We start from the raw sequence: 23,995 nt of genomic DNA on the forward strand, positions 1-23,995 counted from the left end.
TTTCTTTCTTAATTATATTTTATTTAAATTATTTTTTTAAACCGTATTAATCATGAAATGTTTAAAATATTCATTTATATGCAATGTCATGTCATATTTATGTCTAAATAATAACCAGAGTTAATAGTTTAGACCTAATTATAAACATAATAAAAGTAAAAAATTAAAATTGTTAAAATTAAAAAAATGAGGACTAAAGTGAAAATTTTGTTAAAGAAGAACTAAAAATATACTTTGCCTAATACCTATATGCAATACACGTCACAACTACGATGCAAGAGGATTAGGCTGATTAGCTAGCTAGCCAGACCCAGACCGACATGCAACTTGCACATTTGTTTATTATTTGGGCAGCTCATGTTCAGACAACACTGCCCCAAAGTCCTTCCTTCTAGGCACCTGGCACCCCCAACCTGCCCGTTTGCCCGAAATCCTGGCTACAGTTGCCCTAGAAAGACCTCAGATCCTCCATAAAAACCAAAGCGAAGGCTTTCATTTCACATTTCATAGCCACTTTCGCCTTCCTCCTCTGTTCTTTCTGTTTTTTTCTTTTTTCTCTGCTTATATATATTAGGTTATAGGTTATAGGTTATAGGTTTTCTTTTATCTTCCTTCTGAAAATATATATATGCTAATTTAGCTTAATGTACTCAACCACTATCAAATGATGGTCATCATCTGTGTCTCTTCATCAGTGGGGTCAACATATTTTGTGATCACAATTTTATTCTGTTATTATTTTCTTACATATACACACACACACATATATATATATGTATGTATGTATGTGTATAAGGGGTTACGTGCAAAAATCTTCCATCCGCATGCAACAGTTGATGGGCAGAGCGGCCATGTTTTGCACAGATTGACTGAAAAATTAAGTACTTTTTGATGTGCTTTAATTAGCTGCTTTCTTTAAGAGGTTAATGTGATTTATGCAAAGCCCCTTTGGATGTGCCAGCATACATACTTTAACATTTCATTAATTAATTCTAAACTCGTATGGAAATATATGGTCATGATCATGTATATTACCCCTTTGGTACTTGGTGGCTTTTTGGTTGTAGGAATGGAAACTTTTATCTCTGGGTTAGCTGAAAAGTCAACAATACTAAGAATATTTTTCTCAAGAAAAAAACTTTCATGTTCCTATATTGTAGTGATATGGCATTTTGAAGAGAAATAGAGATAAGAAATAAGAGAAAGAAAGAGAGCTAATGAGAGAGGGTAGAAATATCATGTGGTATCACACGGAAAATAAGTAAGTTCTTCTCTTTCCTCAAATATCTAGTAAGGAATAAGGATTAAATGGATTGGATCAATTCTTTAATTGGTTTTGCTCCACCTTCAATTCTAGTGGTGTTACAAATTTAAGAATCTTCTTAACTTGAGATTTGATAATGAAACTTAAAAAATTTAAACTAGTAGATGGGAAAGTGAATTAGACTCCAAAAGTGGTTGTTAAAATCATTTACTTTAATAATTATTGTATTTGTAATACAAAATTAAGATCGAAAATCAAGTGAAACAAGTATATAAGTGAAACTCAAACAGAGAATCCAGATTTAGATCAAATAGCGATGGCTTACTTTCTAATAAGTAAGCATGGTTTTGCAAATTGGTTGTTTTCCATATTAGTCTTAGTCCCAGAACCCAGATGATTGAAAAATTTGATGGTATGTTTACAAATATGTAATCGGAATCAGAATAAAAAATTAGATTCCAATTACGAATTACTCTTTTGTTTATTAATTATATGGGAATAAAAATATAAGTGGGGCTCACATGAAATTAGAAATTCAACTCCTTATTTTGGAGGAATTGAATTCTTGGATGGGAGATGGTAATTCAATTCCTTATTTTGGAGGAATTCAATTCCTTATTTTTTTTTCTCATTATACCTTCACATTATTAACTAGTATATAAAATAATTTATTTAAATTAAGGACATTTTAGTAATCAAATGTTCACATGATATTATTTTTATTCTGATTTCAGATAGTTTAGTAAACAGCTTCAATGAGAATCCAATTCCTCCTCAATTCAATTCTTTCTCAATTCAATTCTTCATCAATTCAATTCATTCTAATCCGATTACGAATTAGTAAACATGTCATAAAAGATGCCTAAAAGAAACTTGTCAATTACTTCACGGCCCCACCGAAAGTACATTCAGGCTATTCAGCAATTAGGTCTGGTTTTTAGCGTCAGTTGCCAAATGGGCTTGAAGTTACAAAAATGGGCCTTCCAATAGCACTTGGTTACCAGGACCCAGTTTTAGAACGGGCCTGTATGGGTTGAGGAGTACATAAGTGCAGCAGTTTTATATGGACCGATCCACAAGTCAACAAGTCCATCTGGGCTTGTTTGTACTGATTGACCACTTGGGCAACCTGAGCGGCTGATCCTCTGAAAGGGTTGTGGTCTCAGAATCATAGTCATGCTCATCTTGGTACAATAATTAAAATGTGAATATGTGATACATCTAAGCATATTCAAATATGGGCATTCAAAATTAAATCCAATCTGTTCAAACCGACCCTCTAATCGAATATGACCAATTTCGATTACTTTAAGGGACTGAATTGGATTTCGAAATTCAAAAACCAACGTGATTGGATTGGACTGGATTTGATGACTGATTTCTTTGTGCAAATTCAATCCAAATGAGTTGATTTAACTCTTCTTCAGCTTTCTAAATATGTGAAACTAAATACTAAAAATTAACGTCTTTGAATAATTGAAGTCTGTATTGCTAGCTAGCTATTTGTTTCGACACAAAAATGCTTGGCTACATAGAGGGCCGAGCATCTAGTCAAAACACGCCTTGGCGTGTGTGAGGTGCCGAATAGAAAAATGAGTGAATGAAAACTTTAATAAAATAAATTCATTGCGCCAAATAAAAATCCAACTTCTAAAAAATATTGTGCAATATAAAAAGAACGAGAAAAGTCAGTCTAGATTATTTTCTTGCCTAGATCGACTAGGACTCTGAACAATCAAAATGTAAATAAAAGAACAACATAAATTTAAAATAAAGCTTATATAATAAGAAATAATACTAAAAAAAATTTAAAGAACAATGAATTCTTGAAAACCCCAAAATACAAGGAAATATAACTAAAAATGCCTTGAAAGGCTATGCAAATAAAAATAAATAGAACTTTGGGAAGTAAAAGCCACTAAGCTGATTTAGAAGCAAAAACTTGCTTGCAGATTTATATTATTGGTTAAGATGATTTTCACTTTAATGATAAACAGCTGTACATAAGCTAAGTATGAGCTGAAAATGAATTGGGGAGTGAGGACAATAATTTGAACTCAATAATTATGACCCATTTTGAGAGAGTATAAACCTTATAGCCTATAATAAACCCAATGAAGAGCTCGATCGATCCATACAAAAAAGGGTGGATAATATTCGATGGGGTTGGCTTAATTAATTAAGGACACTACTTGGGTCACCATTGGGGGTACTCCAAGGTCACCCCTCCCCCTAAAATAATAATTTTGGTAATATCGGCACATGATCAGAATCGTTCACTTTTTAGATCACCTATTATAGATCATTTATGCAAAAAATCAACTTAATCGGAAATCGTTTGATTATATAATTGTTGTTGATTAAATACAAAAAATCAACGATTTGGTCAAAAAATCACTTTTTAATTAAAAATCATCAATTTTTTCTACTTAATTGACAACAGTTATATAATCAAACGATTTCTGATTGATTTGATTTTTTGCAGAGATGATCTATAATAAGTGATATAAAAAGTGAACGATTCCGATCATACGCCTACATTACATAAATTGTTATTTTGGGGAAGCGGTGACCCAAATATTTTCCATTAATTAATGCTTGATGGATCTCCAGGATCCGGGTCCATGTGCTTGCATGTGTTGATTAATTTTGGTTAACTTAGTTTAGGATCCATCATGCAATGATGCTGGCAGGAATGTTACGTAAGGTGGGTTAGAAGTTAGAAGTTAGAACTTGGAAAAATACACAATAGAAATAGAAGTAAGTATCTGAGCACACTTCTGAGCAAGCAGCCAAGCACTAAGCAGCAGACTACTACTTTGCTTATTTATATTCCAGAGAGTGAGAGACGAACTTACGAATTAGCTAGCTTGGAATTGGGTATCTTTAATCTAGCAATGTGCCCGTGGACAATTTGACCATATTACAATTAAACATGAAATTTACTTTAGAATCGAAAAGATAAGCCCTAGCCCTCGTATCCTAATCAGGAATTCGCCTATTAGGTAACCGATACAAAGATGAAAAGAGATTTTTTTTTTTTTTTTTTTTTAGAGCATGATTAGAGAGCTTCTTACATACAAGCGTACCTTATATATCACTAATTTTATATTATAAATTTGTTTATGTAACCGATATTTTGACTATGTGAGAACTGATATGTGTGTTTACCAATTTTTCCTATTGTCTTTTATCTCTCTTCATTTACCATTATATTTACTAATTTGACCTTATCAAAAAAACCCAAAATAATAATCCTAATAAAAATCTACCAACCCCAGCAACAGGGATGGAAAGACGAGTTAGTCTATCATGGAGAGTGAAGCACCTCATTGGTGAAGAAACGGGTTCTAAGTTGATTTGCAGTTTAATACACACCATCGGCGTGTGCTACCAAATAAATTAAGTCTGCATTTCTGTTTCTTTGACCATCCACGTTCTGGGTTTTGAGGAAATTCACAAAAACAAAAAAAATTGATTTCCATAAACGTGGATTGTGTGTTTGTATTTTGTGTATAAAACCCACCCAGGTCTCCCGGAGCAATGACACAAAGATTGAAGCTTTAGGCAGTGAAAGTCTGTGAAAATCTTCAAACCCCCAAATTTCTCTGAAACTTATCTTGCAGCAGAACATTGTGTGTTCTTTCAATTTGCTTTGTGACTTGTTTTCACAATGGCTGTGTCTTTGCAGCTCCACTCTCTGACCAGTCTTGCTTCATTGACTCACCGCACCAAGTTCAAGTCCAGAAGCGCCTGCCGCACGCCTTTGGTTCCCAGCACAAGGCGAAGAAGCTCAACTACGCCTTGTAGTGCTCAGCTCTCTGCTTCGCTCATTGTTTCTGAGAGATCAAATTCAAACCCACCAACAGCTTCTTTCAATGAGGTGCCAATTGGATTTCTTTAGTTTTGTTTCTCAGTTGCTTGTGATTTGGTTTTTTTGGGAAAAAACAAGAATTGGGTTTGTGAAATTTTGTTCTGGTTTTTGCAGTTGATCGAGTCGTTGATTAATCGTGTGGATTTATCGGAATCGGAAGCCGAAGAGTCATTGGAATTCTTGCTGAATGATGCTAATGAGGCTTTGATTAGTGCTTTTCTTGTGTTATTGAGAGCCAAAGGAGAGACTTATGAAGAAGTAAGTATTCTTTTAAAAAACTAGATAAATAAATTAGCATTTTGAGTTCTGTGATTGCAATTCTATGTGATAAAACATAAAAAAAAGCCTGGTTTTAGCTACTTATATAGAGTACACTTCTACCTTTTGTTTGTGAACTATTCTCATCTCCACCACGTTTATGAACTATTGAAAGTAATCCTCCTCGTCTCTGCCTTTTTATGATTAAACAGATTGTAGGATTGGCAAGGGCAATGATGAAGCACAGTCTGAAGATAGAAGGCTTAACTGATGCTGTAGACATCGTTGGAACCGGTGGTGACGGCGCCAACACAGTGAACATTTCAACAGGGGCTGCAATACTTGCTGCAGCTTGTGGTGCAAAAGTTGCAAAGGTAACATCCATCTTCATTGTTGATGTAATCTTTGTTGTGCTATGTTTCTTTACTCAATTTATAAATGCTGATGACAATTGTTTGTATTTCAGCAAGGAAATCGTTCAAGTTCGTCTGCATGTGGAAGTGCTGATGTATTAGAAGCTCTGGAAGTAATTATTGACTTGGACCCTCAGGTTGGTGCATCAGTCATTTGTTTTAACTAGATGGGTTGATGGTACAATGGAGTCTAGTTAGTTCAATCAGTCTCATGGCTTCCCAGCAGCCTCTCGTGCAGCAAGAGGGGCATGCTGAATGCCATAAACCTAAGCATACTCGAACACATTAATTGACTCTAGTTGTTTAGTTTAATAGATACAAGAAACTTTACATAAGGTGAATAGCAAAAAATGTTCGCTAAATTGTGAAAAGAGTGTCAAATTTGACCAAACAGATAGTTTATGCAGATATTCATTCAATTTGTTATTATTTTTTCTTAAAACAGGAGGTATTGAGATGTGTGAATGAAGTAGGCATTGGTTTTATTATGGGACAAAAATATCATCCTGCAATGAACGTTGTACGCCCTGTCAGAAAAAAGCTGAAAGTAAAGACCGTGTTCAATATCTTGGGACCCATGTTGAATCCAGCAAGAGTACCTTTTGCTGTTGTTGGTGTATACAATAAGGACTTAGTAAGTGTTTATTCTTATAATTTTAGGGCTAGTAGAAATATCATCATCTTCACAAAAAATATATAACTTGATGTTAGCTTTATTTTTTCTTCATTAACCAAATCACAAACATGTAGAAACACGTATTTGTGATATTTGGTATGCTGAATTTGGTGATTTGTTGATACAATGCTTCAGTTTGTGTAATTGCATTTGTTTAGAAATACCAATACTTTCAATTTGGAAACTTTTGCTTTGAAACAGTTTTCTTAATTTGGGTATGTATTTAAAATACATATATTTATAGAATGATCCAATGAACTTTTGTATTGCTTTTTATGATTTACATATGGGTGACTGTCTGATTTACAGATTTTGAGTAGTTTTCTTTGGCTCATCATAGATATAGAGTACTTCAGATTGTCTAAATTTAAAATGGACTGTTTCTCAATGCTTATCTTATAGGGAGGTTAGATGGTGATCTATGGGAGACAAATTAAGATTAGTCTCCTCTCTCCTGTAATTCAGGCTAAAGATGTAGAACTAAAATGATAAAACAACTATGTTTCATTTCTTTGTTGACTGGGTTTCACTTCATGTAAATAGATTTAGCATGGCTTGTTTGATGATTATAATGTATGTTTTTTTATCAACACTTTGGTGGACACAAGGTACAGTAGAAGTTTTGAGTTTACCTTAAAATTAACTAGTTCCATAAGCATGTGGTTCATTATATTTCTTCATTGGGTAGGTCTTAAAGATGGCTAAAGCACTGCAAAGTTTCGGCATGAAAAGAGCATTAGTTGTTCACTCAGAGGGCTTGGATGAAATGAGTCCCCTTGGTAAAGTCCCTATCTTTTTATATTAGATTAGGTTTATTTGGAAGTTGTTGTAAGGCTTTTTACTGCCATCACATAATTCTTTCTTAATTTAATTTTTTTAAAATTTGGTACTTGTGTCTCATTGTGTTTCTAATTTAACATAAATCTTAATGCATAATTGATTTGAATCTAGGACCCGGGCATATCCTTGATGTGACTCCTAATAAGATTGAGGAGTTCGCCTTTGATCCATGTGAGAATTTTGTCTCTAGTTCTCAGCTGTTAATTTGTGTTCTTTTGAAATTTTGGATTCTCTATCATTAACTTGATGCTCCAATATAACCATAATTTTTATTATACAGTGGAGTTTGGAATTCCTCGCTGCACCCTAGAGGACTTGCGAGGTGGAGACCCAGAGTACAACTCTGAGGTACTAAAACGTGTATTGTCAGGGGAGAAAGGTTCCGTTGCAGATGCATTTGTAAGTTTCCTTGATTCCTTACACAACAACATATCAATGTCATTGCTAACTTCCTACGTTTGACAAATCTATTCATTTCCAAAACTGTTGTCCAGATCCTAAATGCAGCAGCAGCTCTGTTGGTTAGCGGCCGGGTGAACACCTTGGCTGAAGGAATTTCCTTGGCCCGTGAAACCCAAATTTCAGGGAAAGCTATCAAGACTCTTGATCAATGGATATATATCTCCAATGTGAGTGGTCTATTTATAAACTAAACATCTTCAGTTTGTGATTGAAAATATCAATTCCTTTAATCTGTTTCGTTTACTGATTGCAGACAATGAAGAGAGATACAATCATTTATTAAGGATGCCTCCTCACATATGTTTGGTTATCATTTTTTAAGTTATGATGATTGAAAGCCATTGTAGAGTTGTCATATTTTGAGAGAACAAGGCAAATAGATCTTTTGTAACTTACTGTGCAATATGACAGAAAAGTGAAATTTTGGAATTCATGTATTTTTAGTGGGAACTAGATAGACTAAGAGATAATTCCAACATTCCTCTCCTGTCAACTCGAAAAATCAAGTGTTCTTTTGATTATGGCAAGCAATGGAAGCATAAGTTTCAAAAATATGTTTACATCTCTCTCTCTCTCACACACACACACACACACACATGTATACATGCCACCCAACAAATATTTAACTCTCACATTTTTACAGTATGAGATGCATAACATATGCTGATGCTAAATCCATTTCAGTAATGGTTCTTTGTAATCCATGCTAGCACACATACCAGTAATCCTACAAACAAGTGACCAAATCAGAAACCAATGTTAGATCCTTGTAAACTTTGTTCTTCTTTCTAAGGTTGATCCAACAATAAATTTTCACACAATCACTTTCACAAAAATCACTAGAGCTTAAGAAGGTTACCTGTCAATGTGTCTGCCATAGAGTAGCATGTTCTTCTTGATGATGACTTCACTGCACATCACACAGAAATTAAGATCATTTATGAAGCCATGCACTAAATCAAACATAACCCAGAAAAGATATATACACAAACACATGCACAATTTGATGATGATGTTGATGATGACTAACCAGAATCACAATTTGATGTTGAATTTGAGCTCCCACACATGCACAATTGCCTAATGCCATCAGTACCATACCCACACGTGCCACCAGTAGCCTCACACGCCCTGCAAAACTCATCATTTTCTTGAACAGAATACTTCACACGAATCCCATAAGACCACCCACCAGCCCCATCCACTCTCAACGGGGCAAGACTATAAGCACTGCTGTACCCTTCACACTGAAGCTTGGTAAGATTAATGGACTTGATAGCCTCATATGGCACCGCACAACACTCGGGCGGGCCCGACCCAAACATCGAGCCCACCTTTCTGTGACCCAACAAGGCCCATGCAGGGCAACCGTAGTACTCCTCACAGCTCATGCCTGAAACGTTTCTACATGGCAAGTGCTTTCCCGGGAAGCCTTGGAAGAGTGGTGACTGAGCTGAGCAGCCTATCAGCATGAACACATTGTCGGCGGTCGGGTTCATGTACGGGGAACGCCATTGCTCCACGGCGAAACCATTGCCCTTTGCACCTAGCACTATGGTGTCACAAGTTGACATGTGAGGCTCATGTAGTGTGAGGGATTGATAAGCATAGTCTATGTCTAAGACCCGGTAGGATCCAGAGCTTATGTGAAACATAAGCACATCGTTTATGCAGTAGAGGAGCTCCCGAAAACCCGGGTGCCCGCACCCGGAATGGAGGGCAAATGGGTAATCTATGGTTATGTTTCCACAATAGGATCTGCATGTGTTGCCTGAGCTTGATGGAATTAAAGCTGAAATTAGTAAAAGATGGAGGAAACTGAGAATGAGCAGAGTAGCAGTACTACTTCTCATGGATGCGAGTGAGAGAGAGTTTGAACAAGTGTTTGTGAATTTGTGTGTGAGAGGAAGAGTACTAGTGGCCGGGTTAGTGGGAGTGCAAACAATTGCAATGATGCCTTGCTTGGCCTTGTGGGCATGATTTGGGGGGACTTTATTCAGATCACATGGTGTGTTGAGAATCTTTTGGTGAATTGTTTATGGGTTTTGCTTCTCTTTTTGGTTGGAGAATTATTTGTTTTTGAAACCAGTAGGGTAACTTTTGAAATGCTGCAGCAAGCTTTAGGCTGCTTTTTGGTACTGTAGGGCAATAAAAATTGCATGAAATGCTACTCATGGAGTTGCTTTAAGTTCAAGTGTTTCTTTGCTTCTCTATGACTATAACAGTGGGAGTGATACAACTATTTAAAGTGAAAAAATTAAAAAGAATTTTGCATATTATTCGAATTTAGTACATCTCTTAATGATAAATACCACCAAATTATACAATAGCTATTTGATAAAATTTGCATATAGTTAAGCATATTTGATAGGTATCATCCAATTAATGTTGAATGATTTATAAGATAGCACCAGTCCATCTACAAAAAAAAAAAAATATTAATAAGAAGAAGAAAGCACCATTTTTCTTTTATTGTGTGTTACTGTGTTGGTTAAGGCCTATCTGATGCAAACGGCTTGTCGTAACCATAAAAAAGTATAGGCCTATATTAAACGTTTGTCGTATCCATGGTGATTGTAAGCATACACACGACATGTCGTTTTTCTCGAATCCTCATGTTGAAATTCGACTTTCCACGTGGCACCTCACTGAGAAGTGAGAACTCGCGATGGCGGTCATTACCACCGTCCTCGTACCTCTTGCCCAGAAAACAGTACTCTAAAATTACCTTCAGCTGCTATTAAAATAAAGAACACTAATTTTCTTGGAAACCAAACGCTACCAGTGTTAGGAGTTACTCTTTCAGTGGTTCGTGTGTAGAGCATACTATTTGATAATGGAAGCTCTCGAGGAATCCGAAGAAGCCGTCTCAAACGTAATGGATTATCTCTACTCACTTTACTTACTAAAATACTTGCAAAATGTTAATTTGTTTGCTATTCTTATACGAAACTTCTCTAAAACCGAGTAATATGGGGTTAATTAGGGCCTTCACATAATTGTTTTTGTTCATTTCTGGGTCAAGTTTAGGATTTTAGACCCACTTGCTTAATTGGGTCCTCAAAATTGTTAATATTAATGATTTTAAAATTTGGGTTTTGTTTGTTATATGTTTAAGAAACTTGCGTATTACATTATATTCGAATTGCCCATCATATGTTTGCTAAAATGCATGCCGAAGAGAATAACACTGTGTTCTTTGAATTAGCATTCTCCAAAACTAGCAGGAACGGTCAACTGGGGCACAGCAACTGTCGTCGGAGTGTTTGCAGGCATGTTATATGGTGGTAGCAAGGAGGCAGCTGCTTCAGTTGTAAGTTTCTATCTAAATAACAATTCTACAAGTGCATACTTGATGCTTTTTATAGTATTTCATGACAGTGTTCGATCAATTTAAGTGTTCGATTATTATCTGAATCTTTGAAGATTGGATATACATAACATGCAGAGTGGTTTTGTTTCAGGCTGTTCCTTTACACTTTCATGATGAATTTTTTTAAATTAACTGTTTATTCATCTACATAGCTTTTCTCTTTTGACATTATATTTCAACTGTATTATGTTCAAACTTGTGAGGACTCTGCCTCTTTTTCCAGAGCAAGGACGCGGAAGTAATGTTGAAGCTTGGAAGCACACCGGACAAGCGCGAGCAATATCGTTTGATGAGAGATGCAATGGAGAAAAGGTTCATTCAAGTCACTCGGGGCTCAATAATTGGTGGAGTGCGCCTTGGATTGTTTACTGCTACATTTTGTGGTTTGCAAAATCTACTTGCTGAGACACGGGGTGTGCATGATGTTTTCAATGCTGTTGGAGCTGGTTCAGCCACTGCTGCTACATTTGGTCTAATAAGTACGAAGTCATATCTAATGCTTTGGGTTGTATAGTCATTGCGCATGTGTAGAAGCATCAACGTCTGAAGTTGATGTTTAAAGCCCTTTCAGACGTGACAAATAATTGATGAACTGCAGTCTTCTTGGTATCTAACATTTTGTTTCTATTTTTGGTAGTGCCGGGATCATTGCAATGGCGTGCAAGAAATGTGCTGCTGGGTTCAGTCCTAGGAGCAGCATTTTGCTTTCCACTTGGTAATACATCCAACCATTATCTTCCTGAGTATGCATTTCTCGATCCTATGCTGCTAATATGGGTTGATGCATTTTGTGGCAGGGTGGGCGCATTTGAAGCTGGTAGAGAAAGCAAATGAAGGGATTGCACATCCTGATTCAGATCAAGGAAAAGCAAGGAGTGGTGTTGGAGCTGCAATTGACAGGCTTGAAGAAAATTTGACTAAATAGAACAGCAAATTGCGAGGGCAACCTCTACATTGTCCCATGCAAAGAGAGAGTTGGAGAGTCGAGAGGAAGTAGTAAATGAGCTATAATCCGTAGCAGGATTTGTTTTTGCTTTTGTTCTTATATTACTCATCTTTCATGGTGGCCTTATATACTGAGGAATAACAACAGTTAGTAACAACTAAGGGTGTTTCACAATCTTTGAATCTTCCAATTCCCTAAGCAAAATAACATTTTTACTTTGTTAGGGAATGGAAGAACCCCATGTCAGAATTATTTTTGACTCCATGTTGATATGAGACATTACAAGCTAAATCATGGAGTTGGATGTTTTGATTGATATTCAACCAGTCATAATATTTCGGTTCCTGTTCTGTTTTGGCTTGAAAATTATGTTTTCACGTTCTGTTTTGGCTTGAAAATTATGTTTTCTCCACAGCATTAAGTTTTTTCATTAGTTTATGGTTTTTGCATTCGTTAAATCCCTAATACGATCAAAAAGAAAAAGTAGATTTCATAGCAATCACTATTGAAGGAAAATTCTTGTGTTAGGGTTCAATCAATCTCTCAATCTCTATCTCACCTAAGTCCTATTTCCTCTTCTACTATTCTAGAATTCATGGACACTGAGACTTCATTGTTGATTTCAGTAAACAATAATTTTTTTCAAAATAAAATAACATTTTGGACTGGCACAGCACAAACAATATATGTAATAAATAGAGTATTAATCTACAGTAAGAATACTAAATTGTCTACTACAAAATTTTATCTTTGAATTTTTAGTTACGGTAAGAAACGGAAAAACCAAATTAGGCTCCATAAAAATCTCCTTTGAAGGGTCTTCTAGATCATTTTCATATTCCTTGTATAGGGTTTCTTCACTGTTCCATCCAGACTCGGAAGGTTGAGCAAACTGTGCAATTGAGATCTTCTAGATGGGCTCTCCCACCTAACACCAGTGCCCTTCTTTTCTCCTCTAAGCAGTCATCGAGTCGCAACCATGTTCTAAGTTAAGCTTATCCAAGATCTCATTATCATTCCTTGCCTGCAATTTTGTCATCGTTTTTGCTGTCTCGGGGCTTCTTTGCCATCCTTTTTGCTTCCCCAGCTGTAATGTGTCCAAAATTTAATAGGTGATGCAGATCTTGCTATGTAAAACATTTAAATAAACACAAATTGGGGTGGACGACAAGAAAGGCATTACATGAGTAAATTATAGGTGGTACCAATCCCAATCAGAAAATAATCCTAGATATTTTTTCTTCAACAAGTCACTCAACCAGATGATCTTTCAATTTTTTATGGAACAAAAGCAATCATCTGGCCAAGAGACTAAAATGGTTGAACGTTTAAAGACACCAGGATAATCTAATTTCTCCTAATGAGAGCCTGGTTGGCAATTTAAGGCCACAAGAATAATTCTAATCTTTATGTCCCTAAGATAGACAGCAATGGTTATGAACTACCCCTTTCATGGGGATTGCCCAAGTTCAAGCTCCCAAGCCTCTCTAACTCTTCCCTATCGCCCCCTCTTCTCCCATTAAAGAAAAGGAAAAAAAAAAAAAGAAAGAAGAGGATCATCTAACTTTTCTTGTCCAAGCTTACCTTTGAATTTCCTTTTCTTGTTAGCTCTCCTCCTCTTTCTCTCTGCCTGTGTAAGTTCTGCTTCTTCTTTAATATCACCTTTGCCAGAAAACACTTCCTCAGGAGCTAGCATTGCTGCATCGGAGACAGCCACAGGTGCAATCTGCCCAAGGAAGACATATCACACACATAAGTCATGATTGTAAGTTTCAGAGTAGAAAGAACAATATTTTCAAGGGATTCATTGCATTTATAATAGAAAAAAAATGAGAAGGAAATGTAGAGTCCACGCTACCTCTTCCATTGCTAGAGCAGGGACATTTGCTTGTATAGACATATCCTCGATAACCTATCCCAGATAGCAGATAACAAGTAAATACCAAAGAACTCCCCATAATCACAAAGGTATAAACTGCATATGAAATATATAAATTTTATGATTGAGAAGCATACAGGTTTTGGAGTGAAGTGAAAATGAGAAAGAGCATCCAACTTCAAGCAAAGTTTCTTGAACAGCATGCTTGCCTGATCAAAGATAATGACCGCAAGGGTAATAAATTAGCACCACTAGAAACAGGGAAGGATGGAAGAATAAAACAAACACTCAAAAAGATACTCATACAAACATCCATATATGTATATACATGTATGTATACAAGGAAGCTAAAGTTCGATCTTCTTTCATTTCATTTTTTAAAAAAAAGTTCAATGGTTATCAAAAAACAATAAAAAACAAATTGTAGTGGAGGAACAACAATCAAAACATGCACCTCTTTCTTCTGTTCGTCTGTGAATGACAATGGGGCAGAAGCCAGATTCGTCTTTTGAGTATACTCTTCCTGCAGAAAGGTGATAAAAATATCTCCTGAGTTCTTTTTACTTAAAGTTGAATATATTAAAATAGGACAAAGGAATTTTAAGTATCACATTTAGATGCTAAAAAATACAGATATCCAGCCTTAGGGAACAAAAACTTTAGAGCATGTTGGACAGTATATCAAGTGATACATTTTGCATCAGGAGATACAGACCTCATAGACTTCAGCCAGACCCTTCTTGCTCTTATTCTCGTCCTATAAATTAAACAAAAAGGATTAGACAAATTGAACAAGTTATCATTGTAGAAACAATAGATAAAAATTAGACTCCAAATATATTAAAGAATTATGCTTACCATCTCTTTAATTTCTCTTGGTGCTTTAGAGGGTAAAGTAGAAGCCTTTTGAACATCATCAAAACGCCCCTATAAAACACATCAACAGCAGTTTTAGGACTGGTTATAATCCACAAACAGAGAGAGAGAGAGAGAGAGAGAGAGAGAGAGAGAGAGGGAAAGGGAGGGAGGGAGAGAGATGAAGAAACAAGCAACAATATAAGTCAAATGACGACAGAATGAATAGAACAAAAAAATCTAATTTATAGTGATCAGTATAAAGTGTCAAAAAGTTTCCAGTACATAGGTGATTGATCAAAATATGGTTCACAGAATATATGAAAACAAAGCCCTGGAATGTATCTATTAAAAATGTTGTTTACCTGCTCAACCCTTTTCAGGATCATATCCTCAATTGATGCTGTAACCTCCTCTGTGATTACAGGGGGAGGTCTAACATTGTGCTCAAAATCCAGATCAACTTCTAGCGCACTGTTCCTTGGCCTTTTTGCTGCAGTTACCTGTTGTCCAAAGCCGTAAATGATACATGTAATCCGTTTAAAGATACATGAGTTTCATAACATACCTAGGGTTACAATACGCCTATTAGTGTCTCCAAAAAGAACTAAGAAACAGAAACAGTACCTCTCCCTGCAGGGTCCAACTTTTTTCCTCCAAATTTGCTTTTTCCATCTGATCTATTTTGGATCGAAGTTTCTCAAGCTCCTTTTCATGGGTAGAAAGAGTTGTTTGCTTCTATATTAAGAAAATATAAATAAATAAGATGAAACTCATTTGAGAATATGGAAAATTTATGAACTCCAAGACCATGCTCACAAATTTTTTACAATACTTGATTTTCAAATACCTTTGCATCCTTTTGTTCATCTTCCTCTTCCTCTTCATCTTCATCTTCATCCCCCTCTTCCTCTTCCTCTTCATCTTCCTCTTCATCTTCTTCAATCAATTTTGATTTTTGTTTAGAAGGCTTTTTCTTTTTTCCACCATAGAACTCTTCATATCTGTAGCACAGATGAGACGGTGTAACATATACTAATGGATATATACATTCCCACAATACATATGACTGGTGAATACCACAATACATGTGCACTGGGGAATCACAGACACACATGTTGTAATGTTGACAGCTTACAAAACAAAACAGGAAAATAAAAGAACCAACCCAATATAATCAGAGAAAAAAAAAATACAGAGGAAGCATGAATTATGAATTACAAATCGATCCATATTCAGGAAATTAAAAAATCATGGTACAATAAATAAAGAAAAGAAAAACAAAATAATTGGATAAATGTAGCACCTTGCATTTTCCATCTTGTCTGTCTCTTCATCCTCGTCATCCCCAATCTCTAAATCTCCAAGCTATACAGGCAAAATGAATTTGAGTTAGAAACCCAAAAACCAAGCTCTAAAATCAGCAAATTCTTAAACCCAAAACCACATAAACCATCCAAGAAAATCAGCAAATTCTTAAACCCACACCCTCACCTCCTCATCTTCCTCTTCTCCATCCTCATCCTCATCACCTTTCTTCTTCTTCCTCTTCTTATCAGTCTTCTTTGACCCATATTCACTTTCATCACCATCATCCAAAAACTCCTTCAAATTGAAGAACCCATCATCTAAGACATTATTACCTTTACCCTCACTTTCCTTCACCTCCTCTTCATCCTCATCCTCACTCTCACTCTCTTCACCTTCTTCTTCATTTTCCTCCTCGTCATCTTCTTCATCACTTTCATCTAATTCCTCATCAGAACCCTCGTATTCCTCCTTTAAACCCTGGTTTTTAGCTTCCAGAACCTTCTCTTGGCCTCCTACAACCACCTTCAGCGTCTTAATCATCTCCGGGTTTTTCTCGTACCGCTTGACGTCTCGGCGGAGGCCTGAGATGAGCGGCTGCGATTGGAGGTCGATTTGCTGCCATATCTGCTCGACATCGAAGCCGTCCACCAAGAGCTGATCGAAAGGCGATTTGGGCGTGAACGGTCTGATGGAGGAGAAGATGTTCTGCAAGGCGGCTCGAGCCTTTTGGGAGAGCGCGTCGCTCGGTGCCAGCCACTGCGTTGGGTCTGTAACTTTCAGGGAGTTCAAGGCTTCTCCAGCTGTCGCCATGGCTGAGCGAGCGAGCTTGCGAACTGGGTTTGTGTTCTGGTTTTGAAAGGCTTGCAGTTTGGGGTTTAGGGTTTTACATGAGAGGGCATTGAAGACGTGTCGGATTCTGATTGGCTTCACTCCAAATCTTTTTACCCTCGGTTTTTTTTAGTATTGCAAAAATAATAATATTAAAATTACCAAATTAATCAAAAATGAATTTTTCACCTTCTGACCAAGTTGAAAAATGTTCGGCCTACTCCATACGAGTCACAAGTTATATACATCAATCATGATTAACATTTTCAAGATTAAAAAAAATAAACACGATTAACTTATAAAAGCTAATACATGACGTGACAAATAAATGTCACATTATGGTTTTTTTTATTAGGACATTATTACAATTTAAATTTGAAGGGTATAATTGTTACTGTAAGTGTGTAACAATGTATGAATGGTAATTCATTAAGGTACAAACAAAAATATATTAATATACGAACAGTTATATTAAAATAATAATTATAAATTTATAATGCATTGAACGAGAAATTAGAAATGAGAAATGAGAAGTGAGAATGGTAGCCTGGTAGGTGGAGTGAAATCGGCGGGAATAAGACTAGAAAGTAGAAAAGTCCCGCGACTTTTTATTCACAACATTATATATATTTTTTTTATTTAATTTGACAATAGACGAAGAAACCATAGTAAAAGTTGTAAAACATGACACAGAAAACAAACAACAAAGTAAGAAAACATTTTTGATATTTTGATTGTTTGTCTCTCTCTACCTCCCGCTCTCACTCTCTCTTCGATTCTGATAAATTTCTAATGCTAAACTCACTTCACGATCTGGGTTTCCTTCAGCTGCGGTCGCGTCCATCGGAACTCCATCACGCAACCGAATCAGAGCCGTCGATTCCAGGTCCACTACTGACCTCTCTCCCTCTCTCTCAATTTCATCAATTTCCACCTCAGATTTATGATTCATTGACTTCCCAATGATCAATGGAGAGACGACTGCCGAGGCCGCCTCTCCCGATCCGTCTCGGCCGTTCGATTGCAAATCGGACGGTGGCGGTGGAGGCGGCGATGCCTCGCCCACATCGCCTCCGTCGCGGTACTCGTCTTTCGGCGAGTCCGAGTACGAGCGTTATTGCAGCGCCAACTCGGCCATGGGCACGCCGAGCATGTGTAGCTCAATCACAGTTTTCAATGATTTTCCGGAGCCCGAATTCGGGTCGCTGAGGAATTCGGGGTTTGGGGACGAGAGTGGTGGTTCGGATAGTTTTAGCTTGGGAGGGAGGACTGAGAGGAATCTCGATCGGAAACTTTCAGGTAGTGGTAGAATTGAATTTTGTAGAGGGGATAGTTTTGAAAGGCGCCCGAGTACGAATTATGGGTCCAGTGGGTTGCAATTGTATGGCAATGAGGATGTTCATGGAGTTGATGATGTAAACGAATTGATGTCTTGGAAGCTTGGGAGTGCATCAAAGGGTTTAATGGGGGATTCTGAGTTGAAGTATGGTTCAGATGATGGTGATGAAGACAATGATTCAAAAGATAGTGTTGGACTTGAACGGGTGTTGATCCAAGAGGCCAATGATTCAAGTGGGGTTGGAAGTGGTTCCCAACTTGTACCCAAGGTTGAAGAAAGTTCTTTGGATGGTGTTGTTGGTGAAGAGGATGGGAAATGCTTTGATGGGGTGAAGATGGATTGTGATTCAAAATTTGATGGAAGAGAGACGGAGATGGAAGAAGGGGCCTCATCTAGAAATGAGTATTCAGAGGATGAGGAGTCCATGTACAACTATGGTATTGATGATGAGCGTAAGACTGACTTTAGTCATCAGAGGAATGTTCACTATTATCAGCAAGCAAAACCGGATAATGAAAATCCGTTTCTTATGAACTCATCTGTAGCCTTCGGTTCAGAAGATTGGGATGATTTTGTGCAAGAAAGCAACAGAAGTGATATAGCTTCTTTCACTAGGAGTGCATTCCAGGATCAGGTAGAACAGAATGTGGAAACTGAATGGAAGATTTTGAATTCCACTTCCATAGCGTCACTTGAGTACAAGAGTACATGTCAAACTGAGCAAGGAAAAGATGTGACAGACGTACCCACAGGAAGCAAACAAGTTCAAGCTGATAATAAATTGGCAGAAAATGTTGATTTTTCTATGACCCCAGCTAGTTCTCCAAATTTTGTTGAAGCAGAGGGAGTAGAAGATGTGAGGGACATTCTTGTGGCCAGTTATCAAGTCCAAGCTATTGATGATGGGATTGAATTTACCAAAAGTTCTTTTACGACTCCAACTGGTTTCCATAATGTTCAAGAACCAGACCAAGAAGATTCAAGAGACATCTGTTTCACCAAGAATCAAGTTCCAGGTCCCAACAACTCAGCCGATTTTCCTAAATATTCCTTGCTTGGCAATGTCTTCGAAAAACAGCTGGATCCACAAGCAAAAATAGCTCCTGAGAAAAAGGGTTTGAACATTGTAGATGACAGCATGTCTTATGTGCATACTTGTATGAATACTGGGGAGGTCATTGGGATTGATGATGGTCAAGACTCAGAAAATAAAAAGTTGGCGAATTTAAAAGTTAAGGTGGATCCCCTCTCCGATATATCAACTAATCAATTTAGCTTCTATTCAACTGGAACTTCTGGAAATATGATGGAGGAATTCCTTGAAGACCATAAGTCAACTTTTGAAAGTAATATGAGGAAAAATCCTCCTGTTTCTGAAGATCTCTTTGAGGATTATCCTATGCCAGTTAAGGTCAGTAATGCTTGGTACACCATTTTTTGGGTGGCCCCAGACATTAAAGTGTTATCATATTTTAATTTGCCACATATGATTTCATGTGTGTGTGAACACATATAATTTTAACCGTGGTACTCTGATAAGCATCTCCATCGTTTTTATACTATCCAATTCTTGATTTGGAAGATTATTATTGGGAAATTCATAAATATTTTAGGTCCGCAATGTTGATTCTGGAACCTAGAGTCTTAGAAATTTGAATCAAAATAACTTGTTTTGCATGCTTGTTCTGGTGTTAGAACTTGCTTATTTGCTTTCTAGTATCTGGTTCATCTGTATTGAGTATGACAGTTATGGTAGAAGCACATTTTTAGTCTTTAGATTTGGTTTTGTCTTAGGAGTTGTCCACAAGATCTTTTGGTAAATTAGCACATTGGTGACTGGTTGAATAACATACTGGTAGACTTGTTTCACCTGTAGGATAAGCAATTCTTTTGAGGAAGCTCCATTATTGCACTAGGCATCATTAATGATGCCTTATATTTTATATCTATTATTGTCTCATCGATAGCCATGTCTATATTGGTCTTTATAAATTCAATTATATACTCAAAGGGTAGCCAACGCTATGTTCTTATTTAGTTCTGTATGTAGCTTACCAGGACTTGTCATTGGCATGGTTTGTTTATACTAGTTGTCGCACCAACTACCATTTGCAAGTGAATAGCTGATTAATGATATTAGTGGTTTTGTGCTATGGCAGTCTGATTTTATCCATATTAGGATATTTGTTTGTGACTCTTTTAAGTTAAGTTGTTTGTATCTCATTTCTTATTTTGCTAATGCTGCAGACCGATAATTTTGAGCTAAATGAATTCTATGATGAGGTAGTTAATGAAATGGAAGAAATTCTGCTCGACTCTTCTGAGTCCCCAGGGGCAAGGTTTACTCATGGTAACAGGACCTCACAGTCACAGCTATCTCTACCATTAAGAGATGGTGGATCAACTGCCTCTACTTCTGGTACAGATGATGCTTACTTGTTTCGTCAGCACTCCTTGAGAGTTGATGGGGTTGAAGTGGTGGGTGCAAGGCAGAAAAAGGGAGATGTCTCATTTAGTGAGAGACTGGTTGGAGTGAAGGAATACACTGTGTATAAAATAAGAGTGTGGAGTGGCAAGGATCAATGGGAGGTTGAACGACGATATCGTGATTTCTTTACACTCTATCGTCGATTGAAAACATTATTTGCTGACCATGGCTGGAATCTACCTTCTCCCTGGTCTGCTGTAGAAAAGGAATCCAGAAAGATTTTTGGAAATGCATCTCCTGATGTTATTGCAGAGAGAAGTGTTCTCATTCAAGAGTGTCTACAGTCCATTCTCCATTACAGGTTCTTTTCCAGTCCACCGAGTGCATTGCTGTGGTTTTTGTCTCCTCAAGATTCATTTCCTAGCTCCATGGCATCAAATATGCCTGAGTCTATTACTAGAAGGGAAGACACAGAATACGTTTCCACTTTAGGAAAGACCATATCACTTATTGTTGAAATTCAACCATACAAATCTTTGAAGCAGACATTAGAAGCACAACATTATACTTGTGCTGGATGCCACAAACATTTTGATGATGGAAAGACCTTGATACGGGATTTTGCACAGACATTGGGATGGGGCAAGCCTCGACTTTGTGAATATACTGGTCAATTATTTTGCTCTTCATGCCATACAAATGAAATTGCTGTAATACCAGCAAGAGTGTTGCATAATTGGGATTTTACTCAATATTCAGTTTCGCAGTTGGCTAAATCCTATCTGGATTCTATACATGACCAGGTAAAATGCAGGCTGGCACACCCTTCTTTATGATTTAAATTTTGTATCCGTTATGTCAATGAACTGAGGCTACATTAGTAAGCAATATACTGATAGAGATTTTGTTGTAGAAACATTCTTAAATAGACTGTTGCTTTAGTATTTAAACTTCCACAGAATATGATAGTGGGAACAGATTTTGTAACTTTAAACTGGCCACTGTGTCAGGAAGGCAGTGTGAATTATAAGGGGTTTCTAGTACCAGGTACCTTATGTATGCTTGTTAGATTCACGGACCTTATCTGTAATTGATGACTGGTCCATATATCTTGCCATTTCCTGTCATATTTGTTGGGCTTCCATCCAATTCCATGGGAATCTGGAAATGGTTGTGTTAAAGGGAGACTAGGAATCCAATCTTAACCTTTGCATGAATCCTGTATCATAATGTAATTTAATATTTTGCTTGTCTAATTTACAGATCTATTTGTGCATTGAGATTGACACACACAAGTTTCTTCCTTTTCGGCTCCTTTTTTGACATGTAAAATTCAAGTTAATCTTTCAAGTACTGCATTATATTGCCTCATTTCTGTGATGAACATTTGTTTTGCAGCCCATGCTTTGTGTCAGTGCAGTTAATCCATTCCTTTTCTCAAAGGTCCCAGCCTTGTTTCATGTTCTGGGTGTCAGGAAGAAAATAGGCACAATGCTTCCATATGTCCGCTGCCCATTCCGTAGGTCAATCAACAAAGGACTTGGTTCCCGAAGATATCTTCTAGAAAGCAATGATTTTTTTGCACTGAGAGACCTCATTGATCTTTCAAAAGGACCCTTTGCAGGTTAGCTTTCAGTCACAAGCTTTATCTCCATACCATTTATGCCATATGAGACTTAAGATTATTATGAAAATAAGATATATTTATGAATTTACCTTTAATAATATGACCTGATACGTATGTGTTTGGGTTTATGTGTGCATATTTCCTGATGTACTATTTTTGTGGCAGTGCTGCCTGTGATTGTGGAAACTGTCTCAGGGAAAATTCTGGGGCATATAACAGAGCAGTGTCTCATATGCTGTGATGTGGGAGTCCCCTGTAGTGCACGACTAGCATGCAATGACCCTTCATCTCTCATTTTTCCTTTCCAGGTGGGGATCTGTAGCTCTATACAATGGTTGTGGTTCCTGTCCACATGGCTAATAATATCTTTTTTTCTTGGTCTGATTAATTATCTCTTTTAAAAAGGCAAACTTCTTAAATGTTTGTATTGTGATCCTAAAATCTTTATTGTACGAAATGGAGCTAGGGTTTTTGGCCATTAAGTTTTTGGGCACCACACAGTTTCTAACCTTCAAATCTTTCCATATTTACCATCAATAGAATCAACAGCTTAGTATCCGTGGCCCTAATACATGATATTCTACGAGTTTATAGCCTGGTTTCGAAATGAATGAGTATGGGCACCATAATGTTTTATACCTTTGTAACCAAAGGAGATATCTCTTCATTTTGCAGATCAAGTGAACATTCTGTTTGCTTTACTTAGGAACCTTGAATTCCTTAGATTGCATTGATGGAGTGATAAGTGTAGTTGCTGTAATCTAACTGTACTAATTATTGGCAGGAAGATGAAATTGAAAGGTGCCCATCTTGTGAATCAGTATTCCATAAGCCTTGCTTCAGAAAGGTCACGAACTGCCCTTGTGGAGCCCACCTCAGGGCGGACGAGCCAGCGGAGCTCATTAAGAGGTCAACCTCTGGGGTTGGTGCTGAGGTCAGTGGACTTCTGGACTTGTTTGGGAGAGGGTCAGGTTCTGGATTACTCTCTGGATTATTTTCTAAGGTGATGCCGGAGAAGCCAAGTGAACATAAAGACAGCGACAATGTCATTTTAATGGGTTCTTTCCCAAGCACTTCTTTATAATCATCTGTATCTGCCTTGTATCGTATGCATTTTGGCTTGATCTGAAATATGGACATTTGATTTGTTACAACTCCTGGTATTAAATAATCAGAACTGGCCAGGCCGACATTGTTATAGCTAATTCTGTAAGGTTGGGCGAGAATATATTTTTTTGGCTGGTCCTTTGTAATGTAACATTATAGTCAATAATAGTGCTGTCTCTTTCATATATTTCCTATCGGACTTCTTGATTATTGGTTTTTTTTCTTAACAAATATCCGCATGATCCCTCCCTAATCTAATTGGATACAAGGTTTTAAGATAAATCTCGGATATGTGCAATTTTCTACAAATTATACGTATCAGGTAAATTTGTGTGTTTTCGTCTATGAGAATTTTGCAGCTCAACTTCTTAATTATTGTTATTTGGGTGGAATTCCTTTCGAATGAGAATAAAAGATGGGGGGTGGTATCAACTTGGTGGGAAATTGAATAAAAGTAGAGATGAGCAGAGTCTGTATTGAATGGTAAAACAACGTAGATATTAGGAATAAGAATG

General features: G+C 36.9%; 5 protein-coding genes across 5 annotated transcripts; 3 read left to right on the forward strand and 2 right to left on the reverse strand.

Annotated features, from left to right (window-relative positions):
- The first annotated feature begins 4,538 nt into the window (after positions 1–4,538).
- On the forward strand, positions 4,539–8,237 carry LOC147274759 (anthranilate phosphoribosyltransferase, chloroplastic-like). The gene is made up of 10 exons (XM_086256597.1): positions 4,539–5,147; positions 5,253–5,396; positions 5,609–5,770; positions 5,863–5,946; positions 6,255–6,443; positions 7,174–7,264; positions 7,437–7,496; positions 7,606–7,724; positions 7,820–7,954; positions 8,041–8,237. Exons 1-10 carry the CDS (start codon positions 4,938–4,940, stop codon positions 8,068–8,070), a joined length of 1,224 nt encoding a protein of 407 aa, XP_086112723.1. The 5' UTR covers positions 4,539–4,937; the 3' UTR covers positions 8,071–8,237.
- Positions 8,238–8,332: 95 nt separating this feature from the next.
- Positions 8,333–9,724, reverse strand: LOC147274760 (wall-associated receptor kinase galacturonan-binding protein). The gene is made up of 3 exons (XM_086256598.1): positions 8,818–9,724; positions 8,647–8,697; positions 8,333–8,514 (listed from the first exon to the last, which is right to left on the reverse strand). The coding sequence occupies exons 1-3, from the start codon at positions 9,638–9,640 to the stop codon at positions 8,468–8,470; spliced, it is 921 nt and encodes a 306-aa protein (XP_086112724.1). The 5' UTR covers positions 9,641–9,724; the 3' UTR covers positions 8,333–8,467.
- Positions 9,725–10,492: 768 nt separating this feature from the next.
- Positions 10,493–12,456, forward strand: LOC147274761 (Mitochondrial import inner membrane translocase subunit Tim17/Tim22/Tim23 family protein). The gene is made up of 5 exons (XM_086227683.1): positions 10,493–10,662; positions 10,996–11,100; positions 11,384–11,639; positions 11,798–11,875; positions 11,958–12,456. The coding sequence occupies exons 1-5, from the start codon at positions 10,624–10,626 to the stop codon at positions 12,083–12,085; spliced, it is 606 nt and encodes a 201-aa protein (XP_086083809.1). The 5' UTR covers positions 10,493–10,623; the 3' UTR covers positions 12,086–12,456.
- Positions 12,457–12,772: 316 nt separating this feature from the next.
- Positions 12,773–16,989, reverse strand: LOC147274762 (U3 small nucleolar ribonucleoprotein). Its single transcript, XM_086257573.1, has 12 exons — positions 16,335–16,989; positions 16,147–16,208; positions 15,691–15,844; positions 15,468–15,578; positions 15,206–15,343; positions 14,844–14,912; positions 14,701–14,742; positions 14,440–14,508; positions 14,123–14,194; positions 13,965–14,018; positions 13,691–13,832; positions 12,773–13,193 (listed from the first exon to the last, which is right to left on the reverse strand). The coding sequence occupies exons 1-12, from the start codon at positions 16,959–16,961 to the stop codon at positions 13,120–13,122; spliced, it is 1,614 nt and encodes a 537-aa protein (XP_086113699.1). The 5' UTR covers positions 16,962–16,989; the 3' UTR covers positions 12,773–13,119.
- A 689-nt stretch (positions 16,990–17,678) lies between these two features.
- Positions 17,679–23,667, forward strand: LOC147274763 (Phox (PX) domain-containing protein). Its single transcript, XM_086227647.1, has 5 exons — positions 17,679–19,729; positions 20,566–21,549; positions 22,145–22,370; positions 22,539–22,681; positions 23,158–23,667. The coding sequence occupies exons 1-5, from the start codon at positions 17,942–17,944 to the stop codon at positions 23,455–23,457; spliced, it is 3,441 nt and encodes a 1,146-aa protein (XP_086083773.1). The 5' UTR covers positions 17,679–17,941; the 3' UTR covers positions 23,458–23,667.
- Positions 23,668–23,995: the final 328 nt, after the last annotated feature.

This window comes from Dryas octopetala, chromosome 9 (genome assembly GCF_963921425.1).
Source record: "Dryas octopetala chromosome 9, drDryOcto1.1, whole genome shotgun sequence".
Classification (NCBI taxonomy): Eukaryota; Viridiplantae; Streptophyta; class Magnoliopsida; order Rosales; family Rosaceae; genus Dryas; species Dryas octopetala.

Coding starts and splice junctions, on each gene's coding strand:
- LOC147274759 (XM_086256597.1), top strand. CDS start 4,938: ATGGCTGTGTCTTTGCAGCTCCACTCTCTGACCAGTCTTGCTTCATTG. Junction 5,771..5,862: donor GTGGTGCAAAAGTTGCAAAG/GTAACATCCATC, acceptor TTTGTATTTCAG/CAAGGAAATCGTTCAAGTTC. Junction 5,947..6,254: donor TTATTGACTTGGACCCTCAG/GTTGGTGCATCA, acceptor TTCTTAAAACAG/GAGGTATTGAGATGTGTGAA.
- LOC147274762 (XM_086257573.1), bottom strand. CDS start 16,961: ATGGCGACAGCTGGAGAAGCCTTGAACTCCCTGAAAGTTACAGACCCA. Junction 15,579..15,690: donor ATGAACAAAAGGATGCAAAG/GTATTTGAAAAT, acceptor TTCTTAATATAG/AAGCAAACAACTCTTTCTAC. Junction 15,344..15,467: donor GTTGGACCCTGCAGGGAGAG/GTACTGTTTCTG, acceptor TTTGGACAACAG/GTAACTGCAGCAAAAAGGCC.
- LOC147274761 (XM_086227683.1), top strand. CDS start 10,624: ATGGAAGCTCTCGAGGAATCCGAAGAAGCCGTCTCAAAC. Junction 11,101..11,383: donor AGGAGGCAGCTGCTTCAGTT/GTAAGTTTCTAT, acceptor CTCTTTTTCCAG/AGCAAGGACGCGGAAGTAAT. Junction 11,640..11,797: donor TGCTACATTTGGTCTAATAA/GTACGAAGTCAT, acceptor TATTTTTGGTAG/TGCCGGGATCATTGCAATGG.
- LOC147274760 (XM_086256598.1), bottom strand. CDS start 9,640: ATGAGAAGTAGTACTGCTACTCTGCTCATTCTCAGTTTCCTCCATCTT. Junction 8,698..8,817: donor AACATCAAATTGTGATTCTG/GTTAGTCATCAT, acceptor TGTGATGTGCAG/TGAAGTCATCATCAAGAAGA. Junction 8,515..8,646: donor TATGGCAGACACATTGACAG/GTAACCTTCTTA, acceptor ACTTGTTTGTAG/GATTACTGGTATGTGTGCTA.
- LOC147274763 (XM_086227647.1), top strand. CDS start 17,942: ATGATCAATGGAGAGACGACTGCCGAGGCCGCCTCTCCCGATCCGTCT. Junction 19,730..20,565: donor ATTATCCTATGCCAGTTAAG/GTCAGTAATGCT, acceptor CTAATGCTGCAG/ACCGATAATTTTGAGCTAAA. Junction 21,550..22,144: donor TGGATTCTATACATGACCAG/GTAAAATGCAGG, acceptor TTTGTTTTGCAG/CCCATGCTTTGTGTCAGTGC.